A 26,907-nucleotide genomic window follows, 5' to 3' on the forward strand; every position below is an offset into this window, starting at 1 on the left:
AAGTATTTTTAAACTTAGATTTTTTCTTTCTTCAGATCATTAATTAGTACTACAGTCTTTTCTTTTTTGCTGTTTCCCTGATGATTACAGCATGCATCCTTATTAGAAACTGCGTTGAATTAATGCTTTTTGCTTTTTTGCAAATGGTACAAAGATTTTTAAAGGCTTTTCTTTTACTTCATGATTCTCTTTCCTCCTCCTGTGCAATTACCGGATATATTTTAGTTACATTTATTTTAAATCCCGCAACACATTATTATCATTGTTTTATTGACAATCAGCATTTATTCCGGTTTCCCCCTATGCCCTTTAGCCTTTCTTTTCCTTTCTGCATTATTGTGCTTCCAATTCAGGTCATTCGCCTTCTGCCTGGAGAATTTCCTTTAGTGTTTCTTTTAGTACAGGTCTTTTGGCATGTTCTTTCAATTTCATTTGTGAAGGACTCTTTTTCCTGCATATTCAGAATTCTAAGTAAGTGATTATTTCTCTGGACACGTTGAAAACAATGTTTTGTTGTCATCTGGCTTCCACTGATTCTGTTCAGCTGCTGGAGGACAGGCTAATTGTTGATTCTTATAAAGTATTACACCTTTTTTCTTTCACTGCTTGTAAAATTTCCTCTTTTTCTTTGGTTTTCAGCAGTTTCACTCAGATGTGCTCATGTGTTTTTCTGTTTATTTTAAATTCTCCATTGTTTCATCCGTTTTCTTGAACATATTAATTACAAAACTTTTACTTTCTTCTCTAACTAGGTATGTGGATCACCTATGGGTCTGCTTCTTTTGCCAGTCATTCTTCTTGGCTTTCAGTCGTGGGGTTCTGTTCCCAGCGGGGTGCTGGATGTTATGTATGGAGTGCAGAGGATCTGGTGGGTAGCTTCCTCTAGAGATGATCCAGTATCCTTCTGGAAGGCAGATGACAACATGGACAGCTCACCTGGATCACTTGAGGGACCTGAATTATTCTCTTCCTTCCTAGGACCATGAGGCAACTGAAGTATCTGCTTACCGTTCAGCCTCCTAGCAGCTGGTTTTACTTTCTCAGCTTCTCACTCTGCACGTTTGTGGCTTAGAGGGTGCAAAGGTCTCGACAGGAATATTGTGCACTTTGCAGTTTATCTTCCCAGACCCCTCATAGGCAGTCTCCCTTGTCCTCAGCTCTGTTTTCATCTCTGCATCCTCCCCTCACTGCCTCAGTCCAGGGCGACCATAGCCTGTCACCTGTGAGCCTCACCACGGCATCGAGACACACCCCCAAGGAGAAGAGTGGCATTACATTTCCTTACATTCCCCTCCTCCCGGGGATCTTCACCCTTGAGTCCTAACTGCCTTTGTTGCTCTTCGTTGCTTTGAAACAGCTGGAGTTTTTTGCTTTTCCTTTTATTGTATTCAGCTTTCTTATTTGTTCTCAGCGAAAGAAGTGAGTCTCGTACTTCCTTCTCCTCCACAACTAGAGCCCCAGTCCCCATCTGATAACGTTTTAAATCATTTCTGAAGTTTACGGTGTTAATGGCCCTACGTTGTACCTTCTCCAGGATGCAGTGTCAGCCTTACTTGCAAGAACATCAGCTGAGCTTTTGGCCGTGGAACAAGAATTAGCACAAGAAAAAGAACCAGGGCGGGAAGAAGAGCACAGAGGTCCAGATGGAGATTGGTAAATAAGAGTTCTTTCATTCTGCTCCTGGCATCTCAAAGATGGTGTGTTTAGTTTCTCAGAAGACACTTTGAGGGACACCTTCATGGGTTTAGATCTTGTTCTGGAATTAATAGAAAGTAACGCAGCTTCAAGGAGTGGCCCCATAAAAGCCGCTCCTTGGTGTTAGAGAGTTGAAAAAGTAATGATGAGACCGTGGACAAAGTTACTAACGTGTGAGCAAGATTCTTACCTCAGTATTTTGACACTACTTTCTGAACTTTTCTTGTTCATTTGTTTAAAGTCTAAACTATTTTGAAAAACATGGTAGTTTATTACAGAGTCATAGATAAATTTAAACGCAGACTCTTTTTCTGTAAACTACTGGAGGCACCATTTAGGTGCTGGTAGTTCAAGACAGATTTTTAGAAAACAGCTTCTGAGTGGTTACTTTTCTGTTTGTGTCACTATTCACCTTCTTTTACTGTTCCCTTCTCACTTTTCATACCTCGATTTTTTTATTTTTTTAAAGAAAAAAAGGTTATTACAGCATTTATCTAGATACATATACGTATAAAGAACTGTATTTCCAAGTTTGCACTGTTTTCTCTAAAAAACATATTTTAGTGAAAGTGTCAGTTTTTTTTAGTACATATGTAAAATCATTTGAACTCATTTTGTGTGTATTGTTACACTGTTATGTTTGAACTACTGTCAACATATATTTGCATATACATACATATACAGCAGCATTTGTGTGTGTGTGTGTGTATACAAGAGTTTCTACAAACTTGGAGTAACAAGATGTAAATAACAAAATTGTGGATATTTGGAAGCAGAAGCTTACTACAGCAACATAAAAAGGTACAGAGATACCTTGTTCTTATCAAAAGTCCTTTATAGTGAATAAAAATCAGAGCACGGCAAAAAAAAGTAAGTACGAGAGTGATTATGAGGTTCATCGTATCTTTAAATACCTTGCATACATAAAGTACAACTTGTTTCACACATATTTCAACAAAATACACTTAGAGAGTCTTCCCTGGCGGTCCAGTGGCTGAGACTCCATGCTCCCAATGCAGGGAGCTTAGGTTCGACCCCTGGTCAGAGAGCTAGGTCCCACAGGCTGCCGCTGAAGGTCGTGCATGCCGCGACAAAGACTGAAAACCCCACGTGCTGCAGCTGGAACCCGGCGCAGCCAGAAAAGTAAATATTTTTTAAAATACACTGAAACTGCAACCTCAGGGAACTGATGACTTATAGTCCTCATTGCTAGCTCCCCCACATTCATTTCATGACCAACTGTTTAACAACTAGTCTGTTCCAATTTGTCGACATATCACTGATCACAGTTAAAGCTTGACCTTTAGTTATCAGTGGAAACAGTGTTCCCATACCAAGAACATGAAACTCCACAAAGAATGAGATATTCTTCCCCATCCGGAGACTCTTTGCTTTCCTGTCAGATCAGTTTATACAGAATATGAACCCTATTTGTTTTCCGGAGCCTAACTTTTAGTGCCACCCAAGCCCAGGTAGTGGCTTTTGTTAAAGACAAGATCACAGACCATTCAGAGTCTTCTGTTATCCGAGTGGTTAAGACTCTTCTATCCAGGGTTCCACCTTTGCTACACTGTAAGCATGGTTGATTGGAGAAGGAAATGGCAACCCACTCCAGTATTCTTGCCTGGAGAATCCCATGGACAGAGGAGCCTGGCGGGCTACAGTCCACCGGGTCGCAAAGAGTCGGACACGACTGAGCGACTTCACATCACATCACAAGCATGGTTGATAGTGGATATTTTTATTCACTCTTAGCAGAGTTGCTCTAGTCTGTGGTTTGATTAATTGTATAATAAATGAACAACTGACACCAAGTTATAGTAGAGCGAGTGTCAATATTTTTAAATGGTGGGTTAAACTTTGTATGTGATCTTTTAGCATATTTAGCATAATTTAGGACTGAAGTGACTTAGCAGCAGCAGCAGCAGAAATTATATCAAGTTTCATGAATTTCACTTTTTGGTTTTTTTTTTAATGGTGATTTTACTGCAGATTGCTGGAGAGTAAGGTGTTGACTTTATTTTTCATGAGCATTTTAGTAAAAGTTTCCAGCCAGAGAACTGGCTTGCATCGTGATGCGTGAGTCTGTTCGTGACCCAGAGGAAGGGTTAACGTGCCCAGGTACCACTGATCACATAGCGCATCTGGTTGACCCTAAACGGGGTCGTGTTCTGTTTCACCCATAGGTTGGCCATGCTGAGAGAGGCCTCAGATGAAATTGTGGCCAAGGAAGGGGCTGAAGTGAAATTGGCGGAGGGCAGTCGCTGTGTGGAAGACGCAAGCTCCTGCCCAAGTGTGCCCAAGATGAGTGAGGACACAAGTAGGAAAGACAGCAGCTGTACCAGTGACCTTGGGACGCAGCCCCCCGCAGGAACACTGGCCCTGGTGAGCGTTGCCGACCGCTCCCTCCTAAAGCAGGCTCCTAGAGGCACCACGGAGTCCAGGCTTGTCTCTGTGCATAATTCATGTTAGGATTTTTGTGCCAAAGCTGATCAAGATGAGTGTTTGCGGGAACAGACCACAAGAAGCATTATAAATGCCTCAACATTTTCAAGTGGGCCCCAAATATTCATTCTCTGCTTAAATTTCATAAAAGAAGATAAACAGTGCTGTTTAGCTCTCTGTGAGTGTTCTGTGAATATTTACTGAAAGTGTTTTCAGGATTTCCTGGAAAACTCCAGGATGCCTGCTTAATTGTTTTACGTTTCATAAATGTTATGAGTCTGTTTCAGTCTCAAACATGAAGTGAGCGTGTGAAGCCCGTTTTGGTTAGATGGGGTTCTCACTGAAACCAGTCCCGGAAGGGGCAGGTGACCTGATTGTGTGCGGTTGCCAGGCCCGTTAACCAGGTGGTTTTGCTGGTTAGTGAGGGATGCGGGGGCTTGCCTGGTGGTGCAGTGGTAAAGAATCTTCCTGCAACGCAGGAGACGAGGGTTCGATCCTGGGTCAGGGAGAGCCCCAGGAGAAGGAAATGGCAACCCACTCCAGGATTCTTGCCTGGGTCGTCCCATGGACAGAGGAGCCTGGCGGACTACAGCCAATGGGGCACCAGGAGTCAAACCCAACTTAGTGACTGAACAAAGAGACATGTTGAGACTGCCAGACTGCCATCTCCAAAGGGGGGAAGCCATTTTCAAGGTTTGAGGGTGCCAACCACTGTGAGAGTTTTAAAAATTCCAATTTATTTCTGATTAAAAACAGTACTAACCCTGACTGAACACTTCATGTGTGTGAGTACATTCGGCCCTCAGTGTCCATGGTCTCTGCATCCGTGGATTCAACCAACCATGGATCTGACTCAGCAACCTGCAGATAGTAACCGTGGTCCATGAGTAGCTGACCGCGATGATGGGGAACCCCAGATGGGGAGGCCAGCCGTGGGACCTGAGCATCCACGGAGCTCAGTGTGCTGGAACCCCACCGCCACGGAGACCCATGATGGCTGTATATATAAATTTGTATTCTGTGCAAACCAGAGGTTTAACTAGTGTATTTCCATCTTCCTATGTTTAACTACTTTTATCATTTATTCAGCAAAAAAAACTAACCATGAGGTTGAGTACTGTTTAATGATGAAGCATTCTCAAATCAGACTCTTTGTAGAAGCACATTACCCCTCTGTAAACCAAGGCTTCATTATTTTGGGCCTGAACTATTAGAGGGGGCCCCGCCATTCCATTTATGGGTGACCTTGTTGGACAAATACGATCCTACCCACTGAGGGTGACTTCCCAGAAACTAATAGAAAACCGCCTTCACATCTGGAGAAAGGCCCTGGTGCTCCCTGGGTCTCTTGTAAGCTGTTCCTTCCACACTCAGGAGAGGAGCACCCCATGCTCCCCTCTCATCACCCCTGACAGATCGCCGACCTCTCTTCCAGGTTGATAAAGAGACAAACACCGACGAGGCCGGCGGTGCCAGCATGGTTGTACGCCCCAAAGACCACAGCAGCCTGAGCGCGCGCCAGCGCCCCTTCATGAGGAGCAGCGTGATCGTGCGCTCGCAGACCTTCTCCCCCGGGGAGCGCAGCCAGTACGTGTGCAGGGTAAGGCTCTGCGGGGTCAGAGGCCTAGGGGTCAGGAGTCTGTGGGGTCAGGAGTCTGTGGGGTCAGGGGTCTTCGAGGTCAGGGGTCTGCAGGATCAGGGATCTTTGAGGTCAGGGGCCTAGGGGGTCAGGGGCCTAAGGAGTCATTGGTCTGAGGGGTCAGGAGTCTGTGGGGTCAGGGGTCTTCGAGGTCAGGGGTCTGCAGGATCAGGGATCTTTGAGGTCAGGGGCCTACGAGGTCAGGGGCCTGGGGGTAAGGCTCTGCGGGGTCAGGGGTCTGCGGGGTGACGGCTCTGCGGGGTCAGGAATCTGTGGGGTCAGGGGCCTATGGGGTCAGGGGTCTGCAGGGTAAGGCTCTGTAGGGTCAGGGATCTGTGGGGTCAGGAGTCCATGGGGTCAGGGGTCTGTGGGGTGAGGCTCTGCAGGCTCAGGGGTCTGCGGGGTCAGGGTCCGTGGGGTCAGGGGTCTGTGGTGTCAGGGGTCCACAGGGTCAGGGGTCCGCGGGATCAAGGGTCCGCAGGGCAGGTCGTTTCTCGGGAGCTGCCACATCCACCCCCTGCCCCTGGGGTGGCCCAGCAGTGACAATAGACTGGGCCACGGGCGTCTTCAAATTCGAATTAGGGGGAGCCTGGTGGGCTGCCGTCTGTGGGGTCGCACAGAGTCGGACATGACTGAAGCGACTTAGCAGCAGCAGCAGCAGCAATGACTAGAAATGCCAGAAAATATACATGAAATATCACACTCCCAATCATTCTTTTTAGTGTGGGTTGTGGAATTTTTTCCTTTCCTTTCTTTTCCCACATTTACCATCTCTTCGTTTCTACTGCCTTTGATCTAGCAAATAACTGACCTTAAGGGCCTGGCTGCTCAGTCTGTCTGGACCCCAGTGTGTATTCAAAACCTTCAGTGACGCGAGAGTTACGGTGGCTGGTGTATTTCGGCAGTGTATCATGCCTGCTTCAAACCACGTTGGTCCTGCCAAATTAAAAATAGTGAATTGCGTTTCAGAACAAAAATCGCCTTCATTGATGCCTCCAAACAGATTCATAGTTCTGTGGAGAGAATTGTGTGATATCTATCAGTTTATCACATTCTAGTTCCATAAGTATTTGTAATTTATAGTAATTTAGTTTTGACATTACAAACTGGGTTAGAAAATACTTAGAAAATTCTAAATTTATCCATTCAGTTCAACAAACATTTTTATTAAGCACCTGCTATTTATTAAGCATAACTTCAGATACTTGGGACTCATCCATGAACCAAAGACCCAGAGCTCTGCCCTTGCAAGGCTTTCGTTCTTATGAGTTGAGCCAAACAGTAAACATGATGAATAACCTCTGACGTCTCTGGGTGAGGCCCAGTGCTATGGAAAACTGTAGAGCAAGGTAAGAAGGGTTAGGATGTTGAGGATGAAGGTTGCAAATTGAAGCAGGGTTGAGAACAGACATCCCTGAAAGGTGACATTTCAGCAAAGACCTGAAGCAGGTGAGGCAGTGGAGATGGCCCCCCTGGGTGAGGGTGTCCTTGATGCCGTGACTTCACTCTGATCTTGAGCTCTGTGCTTCACACAAACTTTTCTTCTAAAGAATGGATGATGCATATTAGCTAACAATTCAAAGGATAATTTCATTTCAAAATGTATGTAATTATCTTAACACATAACTTCTTATAACTAAAATCAAAAGGTAATTATTTAAGAAAATTAGAAAAGCATCAAATGGGGAAAAACTTGTTTGAGGAGGATTTTCTTAAAGAAATAAACTGTGGAGAAGGAAATAGCAACCCACTCCAGTATTCTTGCCTGGAGAATCCCATGGACAGAGGAGCCTGGGGGGCTACAGTCCATGGGGTCGCAAAGAGTCGGACACGACTGAAGCGACTTAGCACACACACATGGGTGATGTCACTGATCCTCAGAACACACTTTTGAGTTGCAAGGTCATAACCCTGTGTTAAAAGAGAAAAAAAAGACAAACTAGTAACTATGTTCTCTCTATGATCAAGTTCTCAGTTCCAGACTTCCTCTAACACAGGGTGATGCACTGATTTCTTTCTTTCTTTTTTTTTTTTTTTTATTTATTTATTTTTTATTTTTTATTTTTTTATTTTTTATTTTTTTATTTTTTATTTTTTTTATTTTTTATTTTTTTTTAAATCCTTTGTTGCCAGTTAAATCGAAGTGACAGCGACAGTTCAACACTGGCTAAAAAATCACTGTTTGTGAGGAACTCCACCGAACGGCGAAGTTTGAGAGTCAAGAGGGTATGTAGTCCATCGTTGGCATCCCGAGGTCGCAGACCACCCTGAGTCGAGCGTGTCAGACTCAGAACCCCAGGGCCTCGGGGCATCCTTGCTCCGTGCTCCTGGGCTGTGGGTTGAAGCCACTGTAATCGTGGAGACACAAACGCAGTGTCTGTTCCAGAGAAGGATGAGTTAGAGACCGCTCATTCATCGCTGGGGTAGAACCTGTGATAGCAAAGGACAGATTCGGTATGAAGCATGGACGGAGAAAAGGCTGCTGGGAACTGGGGGCGTCTTGGCCACTGGGGGTTGGGGGCGGCTTGCTTTGGAGCAGCTGTGGGGAGAGTATAACACCTGGTACCTTGTGTGAAGGGCAGACTTCCTGGTAAAGGGGCACGTAAAGGAGTCGTCCTGGTTTCAGCAGCTTGCTTAGAAGACAGATCTTTTCAGAAGGCTAAGATCAATGTAGATGGAAAAGCTCAAGTCAGGTTTTCCTGGAAGCCAGAGATCTCTGGATAAGAGCGCAATGGCAACTCTGGGCGAGTATTTAAATAATATGGTTGGAGGGTTCAGAATATTCCTGTTCACTTACCAGCAGCTGAAATGCTAATGGAAAGTTTTCGTTTGCTAATCTTTTGTTTTGTGCTGATTTCTGAAGCTGCTTTGTATCGGCTTAGAGTGTCTTGCTCAGTGGGAATGCAGCTCTGTGTGAGCTAAGCCATGCAGTGAGCTCACCTTGTCGGGAGAATCAGAAAGCCTTCATGGGAAAGGTCTCTGGCCTTCGGACAACAATCTCAAAAGAAGGTGGTAGCTTTGTTGGGGTAATGGGGCAGGATGCTGGGTGCTGTCGGTAGGTAGCCTGACATGGCACAGGGCCCGGAAACACATTCTGAGAAGGAGTGACCCTGCTCAGCCAGAGCTTGGGCCCGGTGGACCGGAGTGAAGACTGGAGGGCATGGTGAATCATTTGCCTTCACCAGCGACCCCGGTTTAATGCCTCTGGGCAAAGTGCAGTGACTGGTTAACACTGAGCTTCCTGGTTTAGCTTCCTAGTTACTTGATGGTCATAAGCACATTTCTTTTTTCCAAAGGTAAATATGCAAGCATTGATTTAACCTCAGCATTTTCAGGACATTTTAAAGTATAGCTGTTTCAGGTTACCAAACTTAATGCTTTAAAAGCACCTCTAGTTTCAACTAGAATGAAAATTATTTTCCACTCCTTCCTAAGTCTCCTGCACTTTTTTAAAAACACTTTTTTATTTTGGATGGGGCATAGCCAATTAACAATGTTGTGGTAGTTTCAGGTGAACTGTGAAGGGACTCAGTCGTACATATTCATGTATCCATTCTCCCCCAAACTCCCCTCCTGTCCAGGCTGCCACATAACACTGAGCAGAGTCCCTTTTGCTAAACGGTAGGTCCTTGTTGGTTTTCCATTTTAAATATAACAGGCAACCATAAATTCATTCTCTAAGTCTGTGAGCCTCTTTCTGTTTTGTAAGTTCATTTGTATCATTTTTTTTAGAATCCACATATAAGGGATGTCATACGATATGTCTTCTTCCCTGTCTGACTTACGTCACTCAGTATGACAACCTCTATGTCCATCCATGTCGCTTCAGATGGCATTGTTTCATTCTTTTTAATGGCTGAGTACTATTCCACGGTAATAAATGTACCACGTCTTCTGTAGCCATTCCTCTGTCGATGGACATTTAGGTTGCTCCCACGTCTTGTCTACTGTAAACAGCACTGCAGTGAACATTAGGGTGCGTATATCCTTTCAGATCATGTTTTTCTCCAGATATATGCCCAGGAGTGGGATTGCAAGGCCTCTGCACTTTTAAAAACATACTTTCAGAGAACGATAACACTCTTCAGAGAACTTTTAACCAGAAGTGTTTTATGAATTGAGTGAAGCTCAAAAACAGTGGGGTTACTGATAAACCTTAGTTCCTAGAACTTCTTGAACCAGATAAAGGTTAATCCTGAAACGTCATTTAGGAGATCATTGTTGATAGCTTTTAAAGTGAGCAGGTGGAGTCTAGTAGATGCGAATAAGGAAGAGTTCTGATGTAGGAGTTACAGCCCGAGACGTGAAGGGAGCTGAAGGGAGCGGGGCGGGCGTCCTGGCTGGGAAGGCGGGGACCCCACGTGAGACACAGGGTTGGGGGGCCCGTCCGCACACCCCTTCCCAGCTCAGCGACACCACTCTGACAGCCTGAGAGCAGTCGTGGTGGGGTCATGGACACCAGGGAGATGGGCAGAGCTTACACACAAGCACGCCCTCGGTTACACACTCACCAGCAGGCTGTGCACATGGGATTCTTTACAAAGCCCCCACATGCCTGACAGCTAGGAAGGGTTTCTGGTCTGAAACAGTGAGTAATGCAGTCAAAGAGGGTGTGTGTCCAGATGATTCTGCTGTTTGTTAGAGTAGAGGTTGAATAAAGGGAAAGCTAATACGATGCCGAAGCTTCAGTACTCTAGCCATCTGATGCGAAGACCGGGCTCATTAGAAATGACCCTGATGCTGGGAAAGATTGAGGGCAGGAGGAGAAGGGGGTGACAGAGGATGAGATCATTGGATAACATCACCAAATCAATGGACATGAATCTGAGCAAACTCTGAGAGATAGTGAAGGACAGGGAAGCCTGGCGTGCTGCAGTCCATGGGGTCACAGAGACACGACTGAGCAGCTGAACAGCAACAGTAGTAAGAACAGCAGAGAACGTTCCAGCAGGATACATTGGGCGGAGAAGGGGAATCAGAGGAGACAATGAGCACTATTCATGTCTGGGCGACAGCTCTGAAACAAGAAGAGGGACAGATGGACCTCTCCCTCCTGTCTGTCATGAGCACTGTCGTCATGCCAACCCTCCCAGCTGGGATACCTGTCAAACCTGAGTCCTTCTCTCTTGTATCAGGCGGTACCCGTTTTCATGAGTAGTAATCCCTTTTTTCCATCCCCACTGCCAACAGTCTAGGCAGAAAACACCCATCTCATCTCCCTCCGCCCCAGCAGTCCCGCCCACCCTGTCTGAACACCTTTCCTCACGCGGGTGTGACCCAGCCCCGAGCATCCCTCCCTGCCATCCTTCCTGTGACACTGTCTCACGGTTATCTATTGTTTACTATCTCGTGAAAGTTGCTCAGTCGAGTTCAACTTTTTGCAACCCCCATGGACTATACAGTCTATGGAATTCTCTAGGCCAGAATACTGGAGTGGGTAGCCTAACCCTTCTCCAGAGGATCTTCCCAACCCAGGAATCAAACCAGGCTCTCCTGAATTGCAGGCAGTTTCTTTACCAACTGAGCTATCAGGGAAGCCCTGTATCTATGGTTTTCTATTGTTTACTGTCTCATATTGAGAGGGTAACAGGCAGGAAGGCCAGGGGTCTCCAAAAGCTTCCGCGAAACTCAAGCTCTCGAGTCTGGAGTCAGTGTCTGTCCCAAGACATACATTGGATCTCTTCAAGTAAGCTCATAAAGTTAGTCCCGTAAAGGCTTCTGTGTACTTTTTGGATCTTCCCGATAGTCTCGACCACAATTGGTACTGTTTGAATTTCTACCAAGACTGAGGCAAGCCCTCCTGGAAGGGTGCCCTGACTCAGCCTGTTCAGTTGGGAGCCCCAGATACAGGGGCAAAGTAAGAGGACAGGAGGGAGCTGACGGTTTCCACCCAAATCTGCACCCTTAGGACACAAGTCTGGCACGTCTCGCAGAAAGATAAAGAGCAACCTATATGGCACTTCTACCCATTTCTTGTTTTCTATGGAACTGGTCTAGTTGTGAAACAGTGTCGTTAAGAAACCGTTCAACTGGCCAGTGTTCCCCATCTTTCAAAGGATACCCGGCCATTCAGTATCACAGAAGATCAGGCATGTCTTTTTAAACTCTGGGGATCAAACTTGTCCCGGCTCTTTTTTAAAAAAAAAAATACATTGTAAAGGAGTGGTTCTGGAACTGCTAGCTCCCATCTGTAAGAGAGAAAAAAGCAGCATCCACAGCCATGGCTTTTTTCAACCAGAAGCGTCCTTCCCTGCTCTAGATGGGGGTGTAGACAGACTCTCCACCGAAGCTTTCCTTCTCTGGTCGGACATAGTCTGTCCGTTACCAACGCAGGCATCTTACTCTTCCCTCCCGGTTCTACCACCGAGGCGGGGTGGAGATGCGCCAGGGGTAGACCTGATGGCATCCCAGACTGACTTAGTTCCCCACCACCAAGACCTCGGTGTGATTTGCCTTCTTCCCTGATGCCCCCCGGGGTGGAGCAGAGTAGTTTTCCCAGAATGTTTGCCAAGCTAGGACTCCTAGGGGAAGCATCCGTCTTTATGTGCCTCTGCGCATTCCTGAGTACAGTCCTGACCGCAGTAGAAGCAGAGAGTCATAGAGGGATGAACGACAATCAGGATGTCCCTTCTGAGTGTCTCCATGCCAGGATATGTGATAGCAAAAGAGGTGGTGGAGGGCTGGCCAGCAAGGAAAAAGTGATTTTTGTCCTTGAGCTATTAGGGCCAATCCTTCCAGTTCATTTCCACAGATTCCACAAAAGGAGTATCTAGGGAGTTGAGACAAAAGCCACCAGAGAACCTCCTCTGGTCTGCTAAGAGCTAGCGCTACCAAAGGAAGAAGCCCACTGCACTTCCAATCTGACCAGATCCTGCGATTCCCATTCTGTGTCCTCAAAGACCAGCAGTGCTTCTATCCACATAGATAGGAAACACAGCCGTGACAAAGACTCGCTTTCAGGTCGCTGGCCCCTGAGGCCGGCAGCCAGGAGAGTGACCTCTAGCCTGAGAGACGTTCCTGGAGCTGGAGTTCGCCTCTCCCAAATGTGCTCCTGTAACTTTCGGCTCCTAGCAAGGCTTGGCGCTTCCGTGACTATCAAGCTTAGGGTCTAAGTAAAAGTACATAGTAATGGCGTGAATCACAATCCACTGAAAGTCTGTGATCCAGCAGATTATGTTAGTAGTTCTGATTCCCCACGCAATTACAAAGTGGTCCAAGAGACCAGGAAAAGGTGACCGAGGAAGGAAAGTTCGGTGCACACGCTTTGCCCATCTCTGGCCGCTCTCCTCACAGGGACCTTGGGTGTTTCTTGGCATTGGCAGATCGGTATAAACCCCGACAAGACTCCCCTTTTGGGGGCTGCCTTCAGTCATTACGAGGCACCACGAAACCGCAGAGCAGGGCTCATCACTTGCTTGGCGCAGGGCGTGTCATTCATTCACACAAGCACGCCGTAGAGTTAGTAAAGTGGAAAACGTGCATACTGAGAAAGCAGAGGCTAGAGCTCTGAGAGCTCTTCCCTTGTCCTGAAGATCCCAGATGAGCCCCCAAGATGATAGCCAAACAATGTCGGATTCGTGATCTCCGAAGAAGATTTAACTCCGGGACCAGGCTTGATCACTCAAGAGTTTTTGTATAGCAGAGTTTTATTAAAGTAAAAAAAGCAACAGAGAAAGCTTCTGACACAGACATCAGAAGGGGGACGAGAGTGCCCCTTAGCTAGTGTTAGCAAGGGAGTTACGTACTTTTTAAATTAGTTATTACAATAAATCAAAACAATGTCTCAAGGTTGTAAAGATCTTACTAGCTGTGGCGGATTCATTTTGATATTTGGCAAAACTAATACAATTATGTAAAGTTTAAAAATAAAATAAAATTTAAAAAAAATAAATAAATAAAGATCTTACTAGACCCACTCCCATAATTTACATTTTAAGATAATAGGATTAGCCAGAAGGTTTTCAGGAAGGAGAAACTGTCCTCAAGCAGGATACATTGTTGTTACATAATCCTTAGTATAGAGTTTAAACTGAGTTGTTTGTTGTGTAATCATCAGTTGGGGGCTTAAAGAAAAAAAACTTTATGTGACTAAGACTAAGAAATGTAGGGGAAACAAAAAGAAGTTTGTCCTTTCCTCCTCCTTGAGAATTCCAGACCCTATCTCCATTTTGAGAGCCCCAGACCCTTTTCTCCTCCTCGGGACCCGGACTTCTTATCAACCTGCCTAGGAATTGACTCTCTCAGCATCATCCTCTAAACCAATTCCTCAAGATCAGAAATCATGTCTTCTCCTCCTAGTGTTTGTTTTGCCTACAGACCCCCAGCAGGGGTCTCACTCATACACAGTCAGTGATTATTTCTTGATAAGCGGATAAGCTTGGCCCCAGAAGGAACACAGTGACTCAGGGGCGAGAGTGGGTGTCAGACGATGGGAAGTAAGGTAGGAAGAGTCGAAGGACGTTGGTTAGAGGAGGGCATCCAGACCCTAGCTCCGCTGAGCCGCATATACAGAAGTGATGGACAAAGGCGTGCGCTGCGGGGACAGAGGTACGTGCCTGACTCGGAGTCAGTTCCTCACGATGTGTCTGCGGTCTGCAGAGGGCAGCTCTGGGCAGTCAGCTGGTCAGGCTGAGCTAGGCTGCACCCTGGTTGCAACTCCAGAGACTCTCTGCTGTTCAGGGCAGTACAGGCTCATTCGCCTTGGCCGCGCGTGCTCCAGGGTGGGTGGTGCCTGGTTTCTGTCTCCCTGGGGACCGGGCCACCACCCCTTGCCCGCAGGAGCCCGGAGCCCTCCCATCCAGGGACCGCCGCTGCAGCGGGGCTGTCCTGTCGTGCTCTAACCCCGCAGGCGGTGTGCCAGCCGGTCCTCCGGAGGGCAGCGCCCGAGTGCCCCGTGCGGACCTCCCTGGACCTGGAGTTGGACCTGCAGGCCTCCTTGACCCGGCAGAGTCGCCTCAACGATGAGCTGCAGGCCCTCAGGGGCCTGAGGCAGAAGCTCGAGGACCTGAAGGCCCAGGGCGAGACGGACCTGCCGCCGGGCATGCTGGACGACGAGCGCTTCCAGAAGCTCCTGAGACAGGCGGGGAAGCAGGTACACGCACCCCAAAGCCTCTTCCCAGCAGAAGGTGCCAGCCTGCACCCCCAACACCCCACTCAGATCCTCACACCCAGCATGTCCGTTCCCATCGTGTTTCTCCTGCCCAGTGGCAGCCGTGGCATCAGACCGTAGAGAGGAAAGAGCCACAGCGCACCGTGCATCTCTGCCCTTTGGAGAAGGGTCTGACTCCCCTGAATACAGATGCTTTTTCATCTCTGCATTTACCAGCTCTGTGTACAGGCAGGTCACCTGAGTCATGAGCTTTTCTTTCCTGTCTCTGAAGTTTGCTGTCCCCGGCTAGAGACTGTGTCCACTGTGTGCCTTGCATTCTGGCCATGGAGGTCGGTGAGAACCACTGGCCTGTCTCCTGCTTGCTCTGCAACCCCACCTCCACTCCTTACACATACGGGGACACCCCAGTGCACACTCCGACGTGCACACACACCCCTGCCCTTGACATCCCCTGTCCCCTGCAGTTGGGGATTTGTGGGGTTTTCGGCACTGTAGCTGTAAAGTGCCTAGCAGTGAGAGAAGAGCCTGCCAGTTGTCATAAGAGATACGGCTCCCGGGGAAGCCATGAACAGAAGCCACAACAAAGCCTTCCTTGTCCGGAGAGCCACCGAGCCTGTGTTACCTTCCTCCTTTATGGCGGGAAGTCTGTTTTGCAGCTCAGAATAAAAGGGGAATCAGAGTCAGTGTCCTCTTGCACCATACAAGCCCCATAGGAGGCAGAGCGAGGAGCCAGAACTGTAAATCATCGAGGATCATGTTCCCGCTCTGCCCAGCTCCTTAACGTGACTGGGACTAAATCACTGGACCTCCCTGTGGGGCAGGCTCCTACCCAGTACACTGAAGGTTAATCACACTCTCCTGAAAGTGAAAAGTGAAAGTGAAAGTCGCTCAGTGTCCGACTCTTTGCGACCCCATGGACTATCCAATCCAGGGAATTCTCCAGGCCAGAACACTAGAGTGGGTAACCTTTCCCTTCTCCAGGGGATCTTCCCAATCCAGCAGTCGAACCGGGGTCTCCTGTATTGCAGGCGGATTCTTCACCAGCTGAGCTATGAGAGAAGCCTACCCTCTCCTGAAACCCGGGGCATAACACTGGCTTCCCAGATTTCAATCACGGGACCCTGTGGACGTTAACACTCCTGTACAGTTTGGGGCATCTTTCTCATTTCAGTAGCATTTCCAAAGAACAAACTCCTAGTCCTACGATTGCTGTTTGTATCAGTTTGGCTGTAAACCAGAGACCTTGTCCTGAAGACCTCATTCTTTGACTCTAAAGTGTAGAGCTGCCTGCATTAATAACAGGAGCCCAGAAGGGTCCCATTGACAGGAGGACCCATCAGCTCGCTGCAGGCAGCGCCATCAACAAAGCCGTTTTCCTGCCTATCTCCTAGTGCCAACTGCCTAGCTCTGGCCTGAGCTGATCTCTCTTGTAAGACTCTTAATTTCATCACCCATTTCCTTTACTACCCTCGCTGCCCCCACCATGACCAGTGGTCTCCAGGAGGCAGGGCCACACTTAAATCCCGCTGCTGGAGCACCCACTTGGGAGGCCATGGGTGCCCAAGTGAGCTTGTGTCCCCAGCCCCCCGGCTCCAGTGACCCCTCCCAATACACACTTGCCTCCCTGCGAGGGCCACAGCACAGCTCATCCTCTTGGCAGCTGGAGGCTCTGTGGAAACTTAGGGGTTGGGGCTTCCCCTGCCCTCCCCCGGGGTGTCTGCAGTCTGGTGGGTGAGAAGGGCATCACTTTGTAAAACTCTCTGAGCCGCACGCCCCTGTGCACTTTTCTGGCATAGTACATCAGTTTTATATCCATAAACAACTTTTAAAAGGCGTGAGACAGAAAGAAAAGGTGAGTAAGAGACTGAAAGTGTATTCACCAAAATGTTAACAGTATATACTTCTTGAACATGGTGCTATAAGTAGTTTTTAACTTTTAATTTTTTTTTTTTGAGAGGGAGGGTTACTAGGAGTTCTAGAGGTAACAAAATGATCCCATATTGCCTGTATCAAAAGATTTTTTTTTTAATGGGTTAAAGCTCCCCCTTGCCCCGACCCAGTGGCTGCTCCCCGTGGTCAGCACGAGGTGGGCTCGCGCGTCTTCCCCTCCCCTCACCCCGGACGTGGAGAAAAGTGCCCGCGGCCTGCGCTGCCCGGCCCCGCTCCTGACGGGAGCCCCGGCAGCTTCCAGGCCTGAGAGCGCACCCTCGGGAGCCTCCGAGTAACGTCCCGGGGGCCCTGTGCTTCCGTTTCCCCGCCAGGCCGAGCAGTCCGAAGAGGAGCAGAAGCAGGACCTGAACGCAGAGAAGCTGATGCGGCAGGTGTCCAAGGACGTGTGCCGGCTCCGCGAGCAGAGCCACAAGGTGCCCCGGCAGGTGCAGTCGTTCCGGTGAGCGCTAGGGGCCCACACCTCGCAGGGTCCGGACCCTGGAAGGGGCGGTCGGGGGAGTGGATGGAGCAGCGGTGGGGGGGAATGGAGGGAGGAAACGGAGGGCTGGAGCGGGTGGCAGGCGGGAGCTGGGTGAAGTGACCTCCGCTCTTGGACGTACCAGCTTAACAATTCCAGTAGGGCAGCTCAGGGAACCACGGCCTGTAAACAAGCAGAGATAAAAATCTGGAGCCAGGATTAAGGATCAGGTGGGAGATAAAAATGCCAGCCTGCATCCTACATATAGTGGTTCCCCAACCAGATGTGGGTCTGGCATCCCAGGAAGGGTGAGAAGGTGACCAGAAGAGGAGATGGTTGGGGTGTCAGAAGGACCTGCCAGAGAGGTTGAGAGGGTGGGCATGGTCCTGGTCTGGGGGCAGGGGGAAGGATGTTGTCAAACACAACAGCAAGAAGAGGATTGACATTCCCTGAACAGAGGGCCATGTGACCATCCAAGGACACTTTCAGTGGAGTGGGGAGGGGGACACAGAAGAGGTGTGGCTTTATTGGTTGTAGGGGGGGGCGGTGTGTGTGCATGTGTGTGGGGGGGGTGCATGTGTGTGTGGTGTAGAGGAGACTGTAGGAAGCTCCTGGTGGAAGGGGAGAGACCTAAGGAGCGTGTTTGATGGCAGAGGCAGGGTGACGTGGAGGGGCTGGACGGGAAGGGATAGGGTTTGGTGCCAGAGGGTGAAGTGGGAGGTCAGGGTCGCCTGAGTGAGTCCAGGGGGACGAGAGGGGACGGGGGCATTGTGGGCTCAGACTCTTCTTAGTATACTGGCCTGAAGAGTCCGCGTTTTCCTGTCTCCATTCAGCTCCAGAATCACTCTCGAAACTTGCAGAGGATGCTGCTTGGGGTGGCGGGGGGTGTTGTGGAACTGCAGGGTGGCGAGCAGAACCTTCTCATGCCTTTGGTGCTGTGGTCACTTTGAGAGTAAGAAACACAATCCAGTGGGGAAGTCATCCAACCCCAGCAGTTACTAAACTCCAAATAAGTTGTAAACACTCCCAACTCCCTTAGCATCCAGACGCACGCACATCACCAGGCAGGTGACGCAGACGAGGGAGGTGGGCTGGGATAAGGCATCTGCCCTGGAGGCCTCCAGGCACCAAGTCCCTCCATGGCCCCGGGGACACTGCCTGAGCTGCTGTCTCACCTGGAATCAAAGGTAGAAATCAGGAATTTGATGTGACCTATCTCAAGTGACGACCCTGACAACTAATTTGAGTGTTTAAAAAGCACCATGTAAGCCAAAGACATTTGTTTTCAGAGAGTGTCAAAGCAGAGGTCCCAGTATTGAGGTCTGTCTTCAGTGACATCATGACCACTTTCACCTGCCTCTTCAATTCTTCATTTTATCTCATGGAATTGAACAAATGGACAGGACTCTGCACCACAAAAATAGCTCTCCTTCCAGTTTCCCAGGGGTTTTCATGCTTCCTTCCTTCTCTCTCTCTCTCCTTAGACTTGGAGCTTCTCTCCTCAGTCCTTGCATCTTCACCCTCGTCCTCAACCGTCTAATCTGTATCCCTCCTTACGGCGGCCAGCGTGCCCCGCGTGGGGACCCCCTCAGCAGACTGTTCCACGTGAAGACTTTGTAACAGAGGATAGATATACTGCTCCTGCCTTGGGTGGCGGTGCAACCCTGAAACCTTATTTCTTTAACACTCTGCTGACCTCTGAAGACCATCCCACCCCCTTGCTAGTCACTTTGTGCCTCTGAGGTTGTTTGCACCATACTCACCCCTGCCCAAGTCGGGATTCAGGCGGATCTGCCTTTACGATGGTCAGGCTCCATCTCTTCTCCCATCTCGTCCCAGTACCCATCACTTATTAAGTTGCCCCCAACCTTAGCATAGTATTGAGTTTGAAGAATTTTCCCAGGAGCATCTACTTTTCTGTAAGGATTCTGGCCTCTGGAATTCTCTGCCACCTGGTCTAGAAACACGCAGGCCTAGATTACTGACACCCCGCCCCTCTGATGATTTAAAAACTGAGGTTGGAAACGCTGGAAGGGACCTTACTGCCTCTGTCCACAGAGTTGCTGCTGTCCCTCAGGTCCTTTGGACAAAGGGGAAGGCAATCTTGATTTTAAATGGAGTTCTAGCTAAGGACAAAAACTCGCATCCAGGCCTGTGGAGACACTGGCGTCCTTGGGACTGATTCTGTCGGGCCCAGAGCATTTTCAGCATCCTGTTTAAGCTGGTGTGTTTCTCACCCCTGGTTCCAGGGAGAAGATTGCCTACTTCACCAGAGCGAAGATAACCATCCCGTCCCTGTCTGCTGATGACGTGTGACCACATCGCCGACAAGCTCGTGTTTCCTGCCTCTTCATTTCTTAGGGAGGGCAAAAGACTGAACATGCGTCTTGTTCGGGATTTTGTTTTGTAATAATATAACCGTCAACTCTTAAAGAGCTTTTATTTCACATCAGATTTTCAAACATGTTAATTTGTAAAGTACCTTGAATATAATTCTTATTTGTGTAAAAAAAGAGAAAAAAAATCAGATAACCAAAACGGGATCACCCGGTACCCAAATGTGCAGTATTGCCAGTGGGCTTTATTTTGTAGAAATGGAATAGAGGCAGGACCCCACGTGTATCCCATTGGACCGACTGTTGAGAAATAACTTGGTTTAGCAGAAGGCGGTTTCGCGTTTCCTCTGTCCTCCTGTGAGCCCCCGTGAGGCTTGGTGGCAGGGGACCCTGGGTGCCCGGGGGCGGCTGCTTCCACGGGAGCAGGAGCCTCAGTGCAGGGTCCCAGGTCCACGTGGGACAGGGGGCGCATTCATCTCCATCACCTCTGTCGGAACACCATGTCCTGAGAACAGCTTCCTTTTTGTCCTTTTCTATGTGTCTAAAGAAAATAAAAACAAAACGCTGAGTATAAGAGGGTAAGGATGCAAAGGAGCCCTTCTGGCGACACTTCACATCTCGTGACGTGTGACTTTAAAGGCAGGGGGATGCAAGGGGAGGAAGGCCCGTTCGCCTCCAACACAGCAGAATCAGCACATCAGTGAGCAGCCGCTGCCTCTCAGTCGGTGTGAGTTTAAGTGTCACACCCGAGTGTCAGGCGTGCACCAGGCGGGTTGGGTGTGGGGCGTGCGGGTGGTACCCGGTAGAGGCAGGTGGGGGCCCGGGGCTCAGAGGAACGGCGGTGCCGGCAGTGCGAGGGGAGACGCGTCAGCCGTATGCAGCGCAACTAGGAGCAGGGGAAGGGGAGTCGACTGAATCGGGGTTGCCAACTACTTCAGTAAACAGATTTCTTCGAACATTTACTAGAAGTTTCTTTGCAGCCATCATTTTTAGGGATGTAACTTGTGGTAAGCAGTTAGGACGCAAAGAGTCACAAGAGAGTGCCTGGGGAGATTATTAAATTGAAGTAAAGGCTGAGTCACTTGTTAAAAAAAAAAAGTATATTCCAGACGAACAAAATGGGAACCAACTAAAGTTCCCTCCGGTGGAAAATTTTAGCTTACCCAACTCAAGCACTTCTTAAACAAATCCCCAGTGTAGTCCTGCCTGCATATAAGGCTTTTAAAATAAATAGTTTTTGTGCAAGTTAAGCCATAGTTGCTACCCGGGCTGTAATACTGGAAGAGGCAGTGTTTGGTGAGCCGCCTGAGGTAGCAAGTGAAATCAATTTTTTTTTTTAAGAGATGAAAAAATTATCTTAAAGGAATGGGTCCCATAAAAAAAGAAACATGAGTTCTATTCCTAAGCTAGAATCCTTGTTGGTAAAAATTTATATTTGAAAGCAATTACACATGTTTTGGAAAGTTCATTTTTTCAGAATCAGAATTCAAATCAAGCCGTTTCTGAGCCTAGAACTGTAATGACTTTTCCTAAGTGTCCCCACCGTTTATGTACAAAAATCTCTGAAGTGATAACTGGACATGACAGTACTTTGAACAAAAACCAGCCTCGTGAATTGACTGAGCACAGTCCTTGCAGGCGGCCCAGTTCATCCTGTTAGGTGACCGAGGAGAACTGGAAAAAGAGCACCGATCCTCCTTGTCAAGGTCAAATGTGAAACAAAAGTTTATTTAATGTAGAGTTAAATGAAGGTCAGCTGTCTTCAGCTTCTCAGTTTGACCATGAAAATGTTTATAGGATTATGTGTGGTTGTACCGTACGATTTTATTTTCTTCATTTATTTATTTACGGTCTTATTTATGTTCTGTTTAATATATAGTTCGGTTCTGGCCATCTTAAATGTTTGACATAGAAGAGGCTATATTGGAATATCTACAGCTTTATAAATTCCATCAGATTAGCTGTTAACTTTTTGTACTACACAAGAGTTTCAGACAAGCATAAAAGAATAAAATCTGTCTCAGGCTGGTAGTTAGCAGTTGTATGCAAGATGCTTTGGTTTTATTTTACAGCATTTGCTCATTTCTAACATGAAAGACAAACTTATTTTAATATAATCCTTTTTCACACTTTAAAAAGCAGCAATAGTGTTATGTATTTATAGGCAGCTTTTAACAATCCTGTCGTATTTGTACTAACCCAAATGATTCACAGCGACAAAACCTTTTAATAACTTGATCACAAAACCATCTGGACAACATGAATTTTAATATTATAAATACTATTTTTTAAAGGTAGAATTTATTCTTCACAGGGTAAAAAGAATGTAATATTTAGTTCTCAAGTTTGAATTATCAGTATGTTATTACAATTTTGTATATCAGAATCTAAGTGTTACAGGTACAAAAAAGAATATTGCTAGCCAAATGAACAAAGTTTAGCTGAATCTCTGTAGCATGCAAATCAAATAAATTTAAAGTCTTTTTTTGGTATTACTTTATATTGTATTAAATATCAAAAGCTCAGGACTGAAACTAAATATTTAATCAGGTTAAATTCTGAATATGTTTCTGTTTTAATTTGTCTTGTTTGTAAAAGTATGCAAATACATCACATAGATTAACTCTGGTTTCTGCACTTTTCATGTGTTCGTGGGTGGGAAAAAAAATTCAGTGTTTTTTTTTTTTTAAACAAAGATACATATTGCCTAATACTTTATTTCAGTGTCTTTATTGTTCACTTAATTTTCCTGACTGGCACAAACACAAAGTTTACTCAAACTGTGTAACAAACAAATATAAAATCTTTCACGAAGAATTCCTCAAGCCCACAGCTTGTTGTGAATAGCTATTGGCTGGACCATGTATATCACTGATTCTTTTAAAAGGGGCCTGGGGAGGGGGCGGTGCTCTGCCCACACCCCCCAGTCCTGGCCCACAGCGCCCCTGTGGCTGCTCCGTCTACCCCAGAACACAGGGCACAGAAGCAGAAGCACATCTGTGTGGGTAGATGTTTACATGAATCTTTAAAACCTCAGACTGCCCTCTGCTTCAGACGGGTCTCCAAAGAGGCACTGAGCTCTGCAATTAAAAAGGAGATGGTGTGTGCCCCTTAGGCATCTCTCGTTCTTTCAGACAACCAGCGACCCTTTTAGTATACTCAAACAGCCAGACTTTTGTTGTTTAGTTGCTAAGTTGCATCTGACTCTGCCATCCCATTGACTGTAGCCTGCCGGGCTCCTCCGTCTGTGAGATTTCCCAGGCAAGACACTGGGACTGGGTTGCCCTTTCCGCCTCCAGGGGATCTTCCCAACTCAAGGATCAAACCCATGCGATCCTTTACCACTGAGCCACCAGGGAAACCAGACTTTTATTAGTTTCAGAATAACATGATTTTAAACACTTAAAAGAAGTCAATGATTATCAGTAACATTTTCATCTGCCAAGTGATTTTATCTCTATGAATAACACCTTCAAAAGATGTGTAGGTGCTAATATAATGTTTTATTGACCAGTTCTGTGCAGTCACTGAATCTATTTTAAAATAGAGAAAACCTATCCCCAGTAATGAGTATGATGACTATTAAGTCTTGAATGGTTTTGGTCTCAGAGTAGAAGAAAATAGTTTACCACCTTAGAAAGAAATGACAGTTTCAGAAACAACAGAGGAAAATGCATTTTAGAAAATGGAAAGTATAATGAATGGGTGACCGTGTAACCAGGAAATCCTACCAAATCATCCGAGGAGGAGACACCGCGGACCCCTTCTGGCTTAGAGTTTCAGATGAGTGGTTCTCATCTCCAGATGTAGATGGTGAGGCTGCGTTTCTGCCACTGCATAGCGGCCGGAAGCCAGGGGAGCCTGGGTCCCGCAGGCAGCCCAGTTCAGCAGACACCCTCCCAGCAGGAGAGAAAATCCAGCAAACCAGCCGATAAAGAGGGCCTCTCCAAACTCCCACCTGGGCACAATCTCGGGGATGCTCTCGTCCCAGAACTCCTGCACTGTCACGTGGGCCACCCAAGAGACGGGAACGAGGGCTGTGACGCCCGCTGTCCAGAACAGAATTCCTCCCAGGATCAACAGCCGCTTCTTGACGTCCCGCTGTGTCTCTCCAATCCTCAAGCAGTCCAGGCCAAAGCCCGACACCAGCAGGCCCAGGAACCCCAGCCCATTCGAGACGAACATTAAAACCCTGGAGATCCTGAGCTCAGCAGGCAAACCCAGGAAAGACTCAAAGTCCTTGCACTGCATCCCTACTTCCTCCTGGACAACACAGGCTTGCCAGAGCCCCATGGTCCAGTTTTCCATTTCATTTAAATCCAGGTTGAAATTCTTCCATTGCGGCAGGTAGTTTGTCAGACAGGATAAAACCCATCCCAGCAAGGATAATGAAATTCCACCTAATTGTGCCACTGCTCTAAACACTAAGGCCATCATAAAATCCTGCGACCTTAGCCAGGCTCACCCCTGTCTTTCAGTGGCTGTGAAAAGAAGTGTGACACTTGTATTAATATTATCACTTGCAGAGCTCAAAACGATTTTTTCATTGTGTATATAGGAGGATTCTTGCCAGAGTTGCTATTGTTCGATTCTGTGTTGAATAGACTTCAGAAAAAGGATAGGGAAATAATTCTGCAAACCAGTCATGCCAAGGTGTGGCCAAGATCAAGTTCACGTCCTATGGACTGCATTTCGTAGTATGCAGTTTGTCCCCAAAATAACATGTACTGGTAATAATCCTCTCATTGTGAATGTATAAATGGTTCTCATGCTGTTCCCAAACTTTCTGATAAATCAAAGAGTTAAGAAGTCTCCAGGCAAAATGTTTAATTGACAGTTTGGTTCAACGCCTGCTGCTTTTTATCTAATTGCACCTGTCAGACTTTCTTCTTTTCAGAGGTCTCATATTTCAGTACGCCTGCTGTGGTGTTATCAGCTTTAAAAATAGGTTCAACACTAGTATTTCTTAACCAAATCAAACACAGAAATTTCTTCTGTAGGCTTTAAATCAGACTTTTGTTTTTTAATCTCTTAGGCTACATATACCCCATAACATATCAAACCATTCTGAACTAAGTTTCAGGTCTGTTTAACCCCCAGTGCCTTCTGACAGCTACACTCATGTGGGCATAAACACTTGCTATTTTTTGTTTGTTTCTTTTCCTGAATAATTATGCAGCAGAAAGGTTCAGCAGTAGTACTGTGTAGGTTAGAATCCATGTCCGTTTCGGTTCATCCCCATGCTTATAACTTTTCATCGAACAAAGGAATGTTTTTATTACAGCCGATGAGCTGAAGAGCAAGCAAAATATTTTTGAAATTGTCTTTTTAAAGTCTGAAGCTTTTGAGGGAAGAGACAAGAGAAGAGATTGGCTGGTATTTTAAATTTCAAGAGTATCACAATGTCCTGAAAACCTTCAGCCTCATAAAGTCCTGCATAGCAGGGTTCCTAGTAATTTCCTAAACACAAACCACCTCTGTTCAAGAAAGACCAAGTCATTGTTGTGGAAATGGTACTTTGGAGAGGCTTAGCATGTGGTTTTGCTAGTACAGAATGCTTAAAGGATTTCAAATTGTTAGTTGTTCTTTTTTTTTTTTTCCCCTTGAGGAAACAGGTTATCAGTTCCAGCTACCAACAAAACCAAAAACAATTTCTAATACCAAATTAACACATTAAGCTTAAAGCTGACTCTCTTGGACAATCACCACTACATTTCGATTGAAATAACCAGATCAATGAAATTTCTTTTGTTCATACCTATGTAATGCTTACCACAACAATTTTCTTTTAGATATAAGATTGGCCTCTTTCTTATTTCCCCAGGTTTGGGGAGGACGAGCTATCTAGGATAGGAAAGTCATTGTCTGATGAGAAAATGTGAGCAGCACAGAGTTAGTTACATAACGAAGACCCCTTTTTCCTGCAGGTGCGCCATCCCAGTTGATGAAGGAAGATATACCTCTCTCTTTTCCTCAGTGCCTTATACTGAAGGGTGGGCAGTTCCATTTTCCAGGTATGCACACTGAGTTTGCATTTCTGCCACTGCATAGCGGCCGGAAGCCAGGGGAGCCTGGGTCCCGCAGGCAGCCCAGTTCAGCAGACACCCTCCCAGCAGGAGAGAAAATCCAGCAAACCAGCCGATAAAGAGGGCCTCTCCAAACTCCCACCTGGGCACAATCTCGGGGATGCGCTCGTCCCAGAACTCCTGCACTGTCACGTGGGCCACCCAAGAGACGGGAACGAGGGCTGTGACGCCCGCTGTCCAGAACAGAATTCCTCCCAGGATCAACAGCCGCTTCTTGACGTCCCGCTGTGTCTCTCCAATCCTCAAGCAGTCCAGGCCAAAGCCCGACACCAGCAGGCCCAGGAGCCCCAGCCCATTCGAGAGGAACATTAAAACCCTGGAGACCCTGAGCTCAGTAGGCAAACCCAGGAAAGACTCAAAGTCCTTGCACTGCATCCCTACTTCCTCCTGGATGACACAGGCTTGCCAGAGCCCCATGGTCCAGTTTTCCATGTCATTTAAGTCCAGGTTGAGGTTTTTCCAATGTGGCAAGTAAGTCGTAATAATGGATAAAACCCATCCCAGCAATGAGAGCAAAATCCCAACGAATTGCATTGCTACTCTCAAAACTAAAGCCATTGCAACAGACCTTAGGACCCTTGCCACCCCTATAGGAGCTGCCGTCTCGTGGTGGGCAGTAGTGTGACAATCTGGTTCAATGCTGCTCAGGGAATATAAGCTTTGGTCGTTAACTCTTTGCGCACTCTGAAATGTGTTTTTGTTCTTCTCGAATATAGTGTTTCATGTAAAGGACGAAGGGCTCTGTTAAAACTATGAGTTACGCTTTCCGATAAGGATTTGATCTGTTACCTTCCAATTTGCTTGGTAAAATTATATCCCCTATGCTTGATGATTATAAGTCTAAGGATGAACAAAGAGGGCTCTATGACCCCTCACCCTAAAATACAACAGAAATCTTTGTGCTTCAATATGGATTAATTAGATTTTAAGTGGTGATAAAAGGCCAGCTCTTTCTACAACAGGACCTCATTGTAATAGCTGAATCTGAGATTTCAGAGATGCAAAACAAGACCTTGTAAAGAAAGGTAGACTGTTTGTCTATAATCTGCACTCTTCTCAGGCTTCCTTAACCTACACGAGAGCCTGGCCCACGTTCTTGAGTGTCACAGGGACTCGGTTGGGACTTGGCAGAGAACGTTTCCCTCAGATTCCTTTGAAAGGTGGAGGCGGGTTCACTGGATTAATTAAAA

The 26,907-nt window shown here is 47.0% G+C and overlaps 3 protein-coding genes across 6 annotated transcripts in view; 1 reads left to right on the forward strand and 2 right to left on the reverse strand.

Annotated features, from left to right (window-relative positions):
• WWC2 (WW and C2 domain containing 2) overlaps positions 1 to 22,342 on the forward strand; it is a 152,908-nt gene extending 130,566 nt beyond the window's left edge. For 2 of the 4 annotated variants that reach the window (XM_027530192.1, XM_027530190.1), the window contains 7 exons: positions 1,535 to 1,653; positions 3,882 to 4,080; positions 5,576 to 5,740; positions 7,913 to 8,005; positions 14,628 to 14,870; positions 17,150 to 17,277; positions 19,545 to 22,342. In XM_027530192.1, the coding sequence (XP_027385993.1) occupies positions 1,535 to 1,653; positions 3,882 to 4,080; positions 5,576 to 5,740; positions 7,913 to 8,005; positions 14,628 to 14,870; positions 17,150 to 17,277; positions 19,545 to 19,611 (1,014 nt within the window). In that variant the 3' untranslated portion in view covers positions 19,612 to 22,342. The remainder of the gene's footprint in view (positions 1 to 1,534; positions 1,654 to 3,881; positions 4,081 to 5,575; positions 5,741 to 7,912; positions 8,006 to 14,627; positions 14,871 to 17,149; positions 17,278 to 19,544) is intronic. The other 2 variants (XM_027530191.1, XM_027530193.1) reach the window with 1 other exon arrangement.
• On the reverse strand, positions 19,839 to 24,214 carry LOC113884801 (claudin-22-like). Its single transcript, XM_027529749.1, has 2 exons — positions 23,590 to 24,214; positions 19,839 to 20,172 (listed from the first exon to the last, which is right to left on the reverse strand). The coding sequence occupies exons 1-2, from the start codon at positions 24,066 to 24,068 to the stop codon at positions 19,839 to 19,841; spliced, it is 813 nt and encodes a 270-aa protein (XP_027385550.1). The 5' UTR covers positions 24,069 to 24,214.
• A 1,398-nt stretch (positions 24,215 to 25,612) lies between these two features.
• LOC113885006 (putative claudin-24) lies at positions 25,613 to 26,312 on the reverse strand. The gene has a single exon (XM_027530111.1). The coding sequence runs from the start codon at positions 26,273 to 26,275 to the stop codon at positions 25,613 to 25,615; it is 663 nt and encodes a 220-aa protein (XP_027385912.1). The 5' UTR covers positions 26,276 to 26,312.
• Between the last annotated feature and the right edge of the window lie 595 nt (positions 26,313 to 26,907).

The sequence above is a fragment of the Bos indicus x Bos taurus genome, chromosome 27 (assembly GCF_003369695.1).
Source record: "Bos indicus x Bos taurus breed Angus x Brahman F1 hybrid chromosome 27, Bos_hybrid_MaternalHap_v2.0, whole genome shotgun sequence".
NCBI classification, from domain to species: domain Eukaryota; kingdom Metazoa; phylum Chordata; class Mammalia; order Artiodactyla; family Bovidae; genus Bos; species Bos indicus x Bos taurus.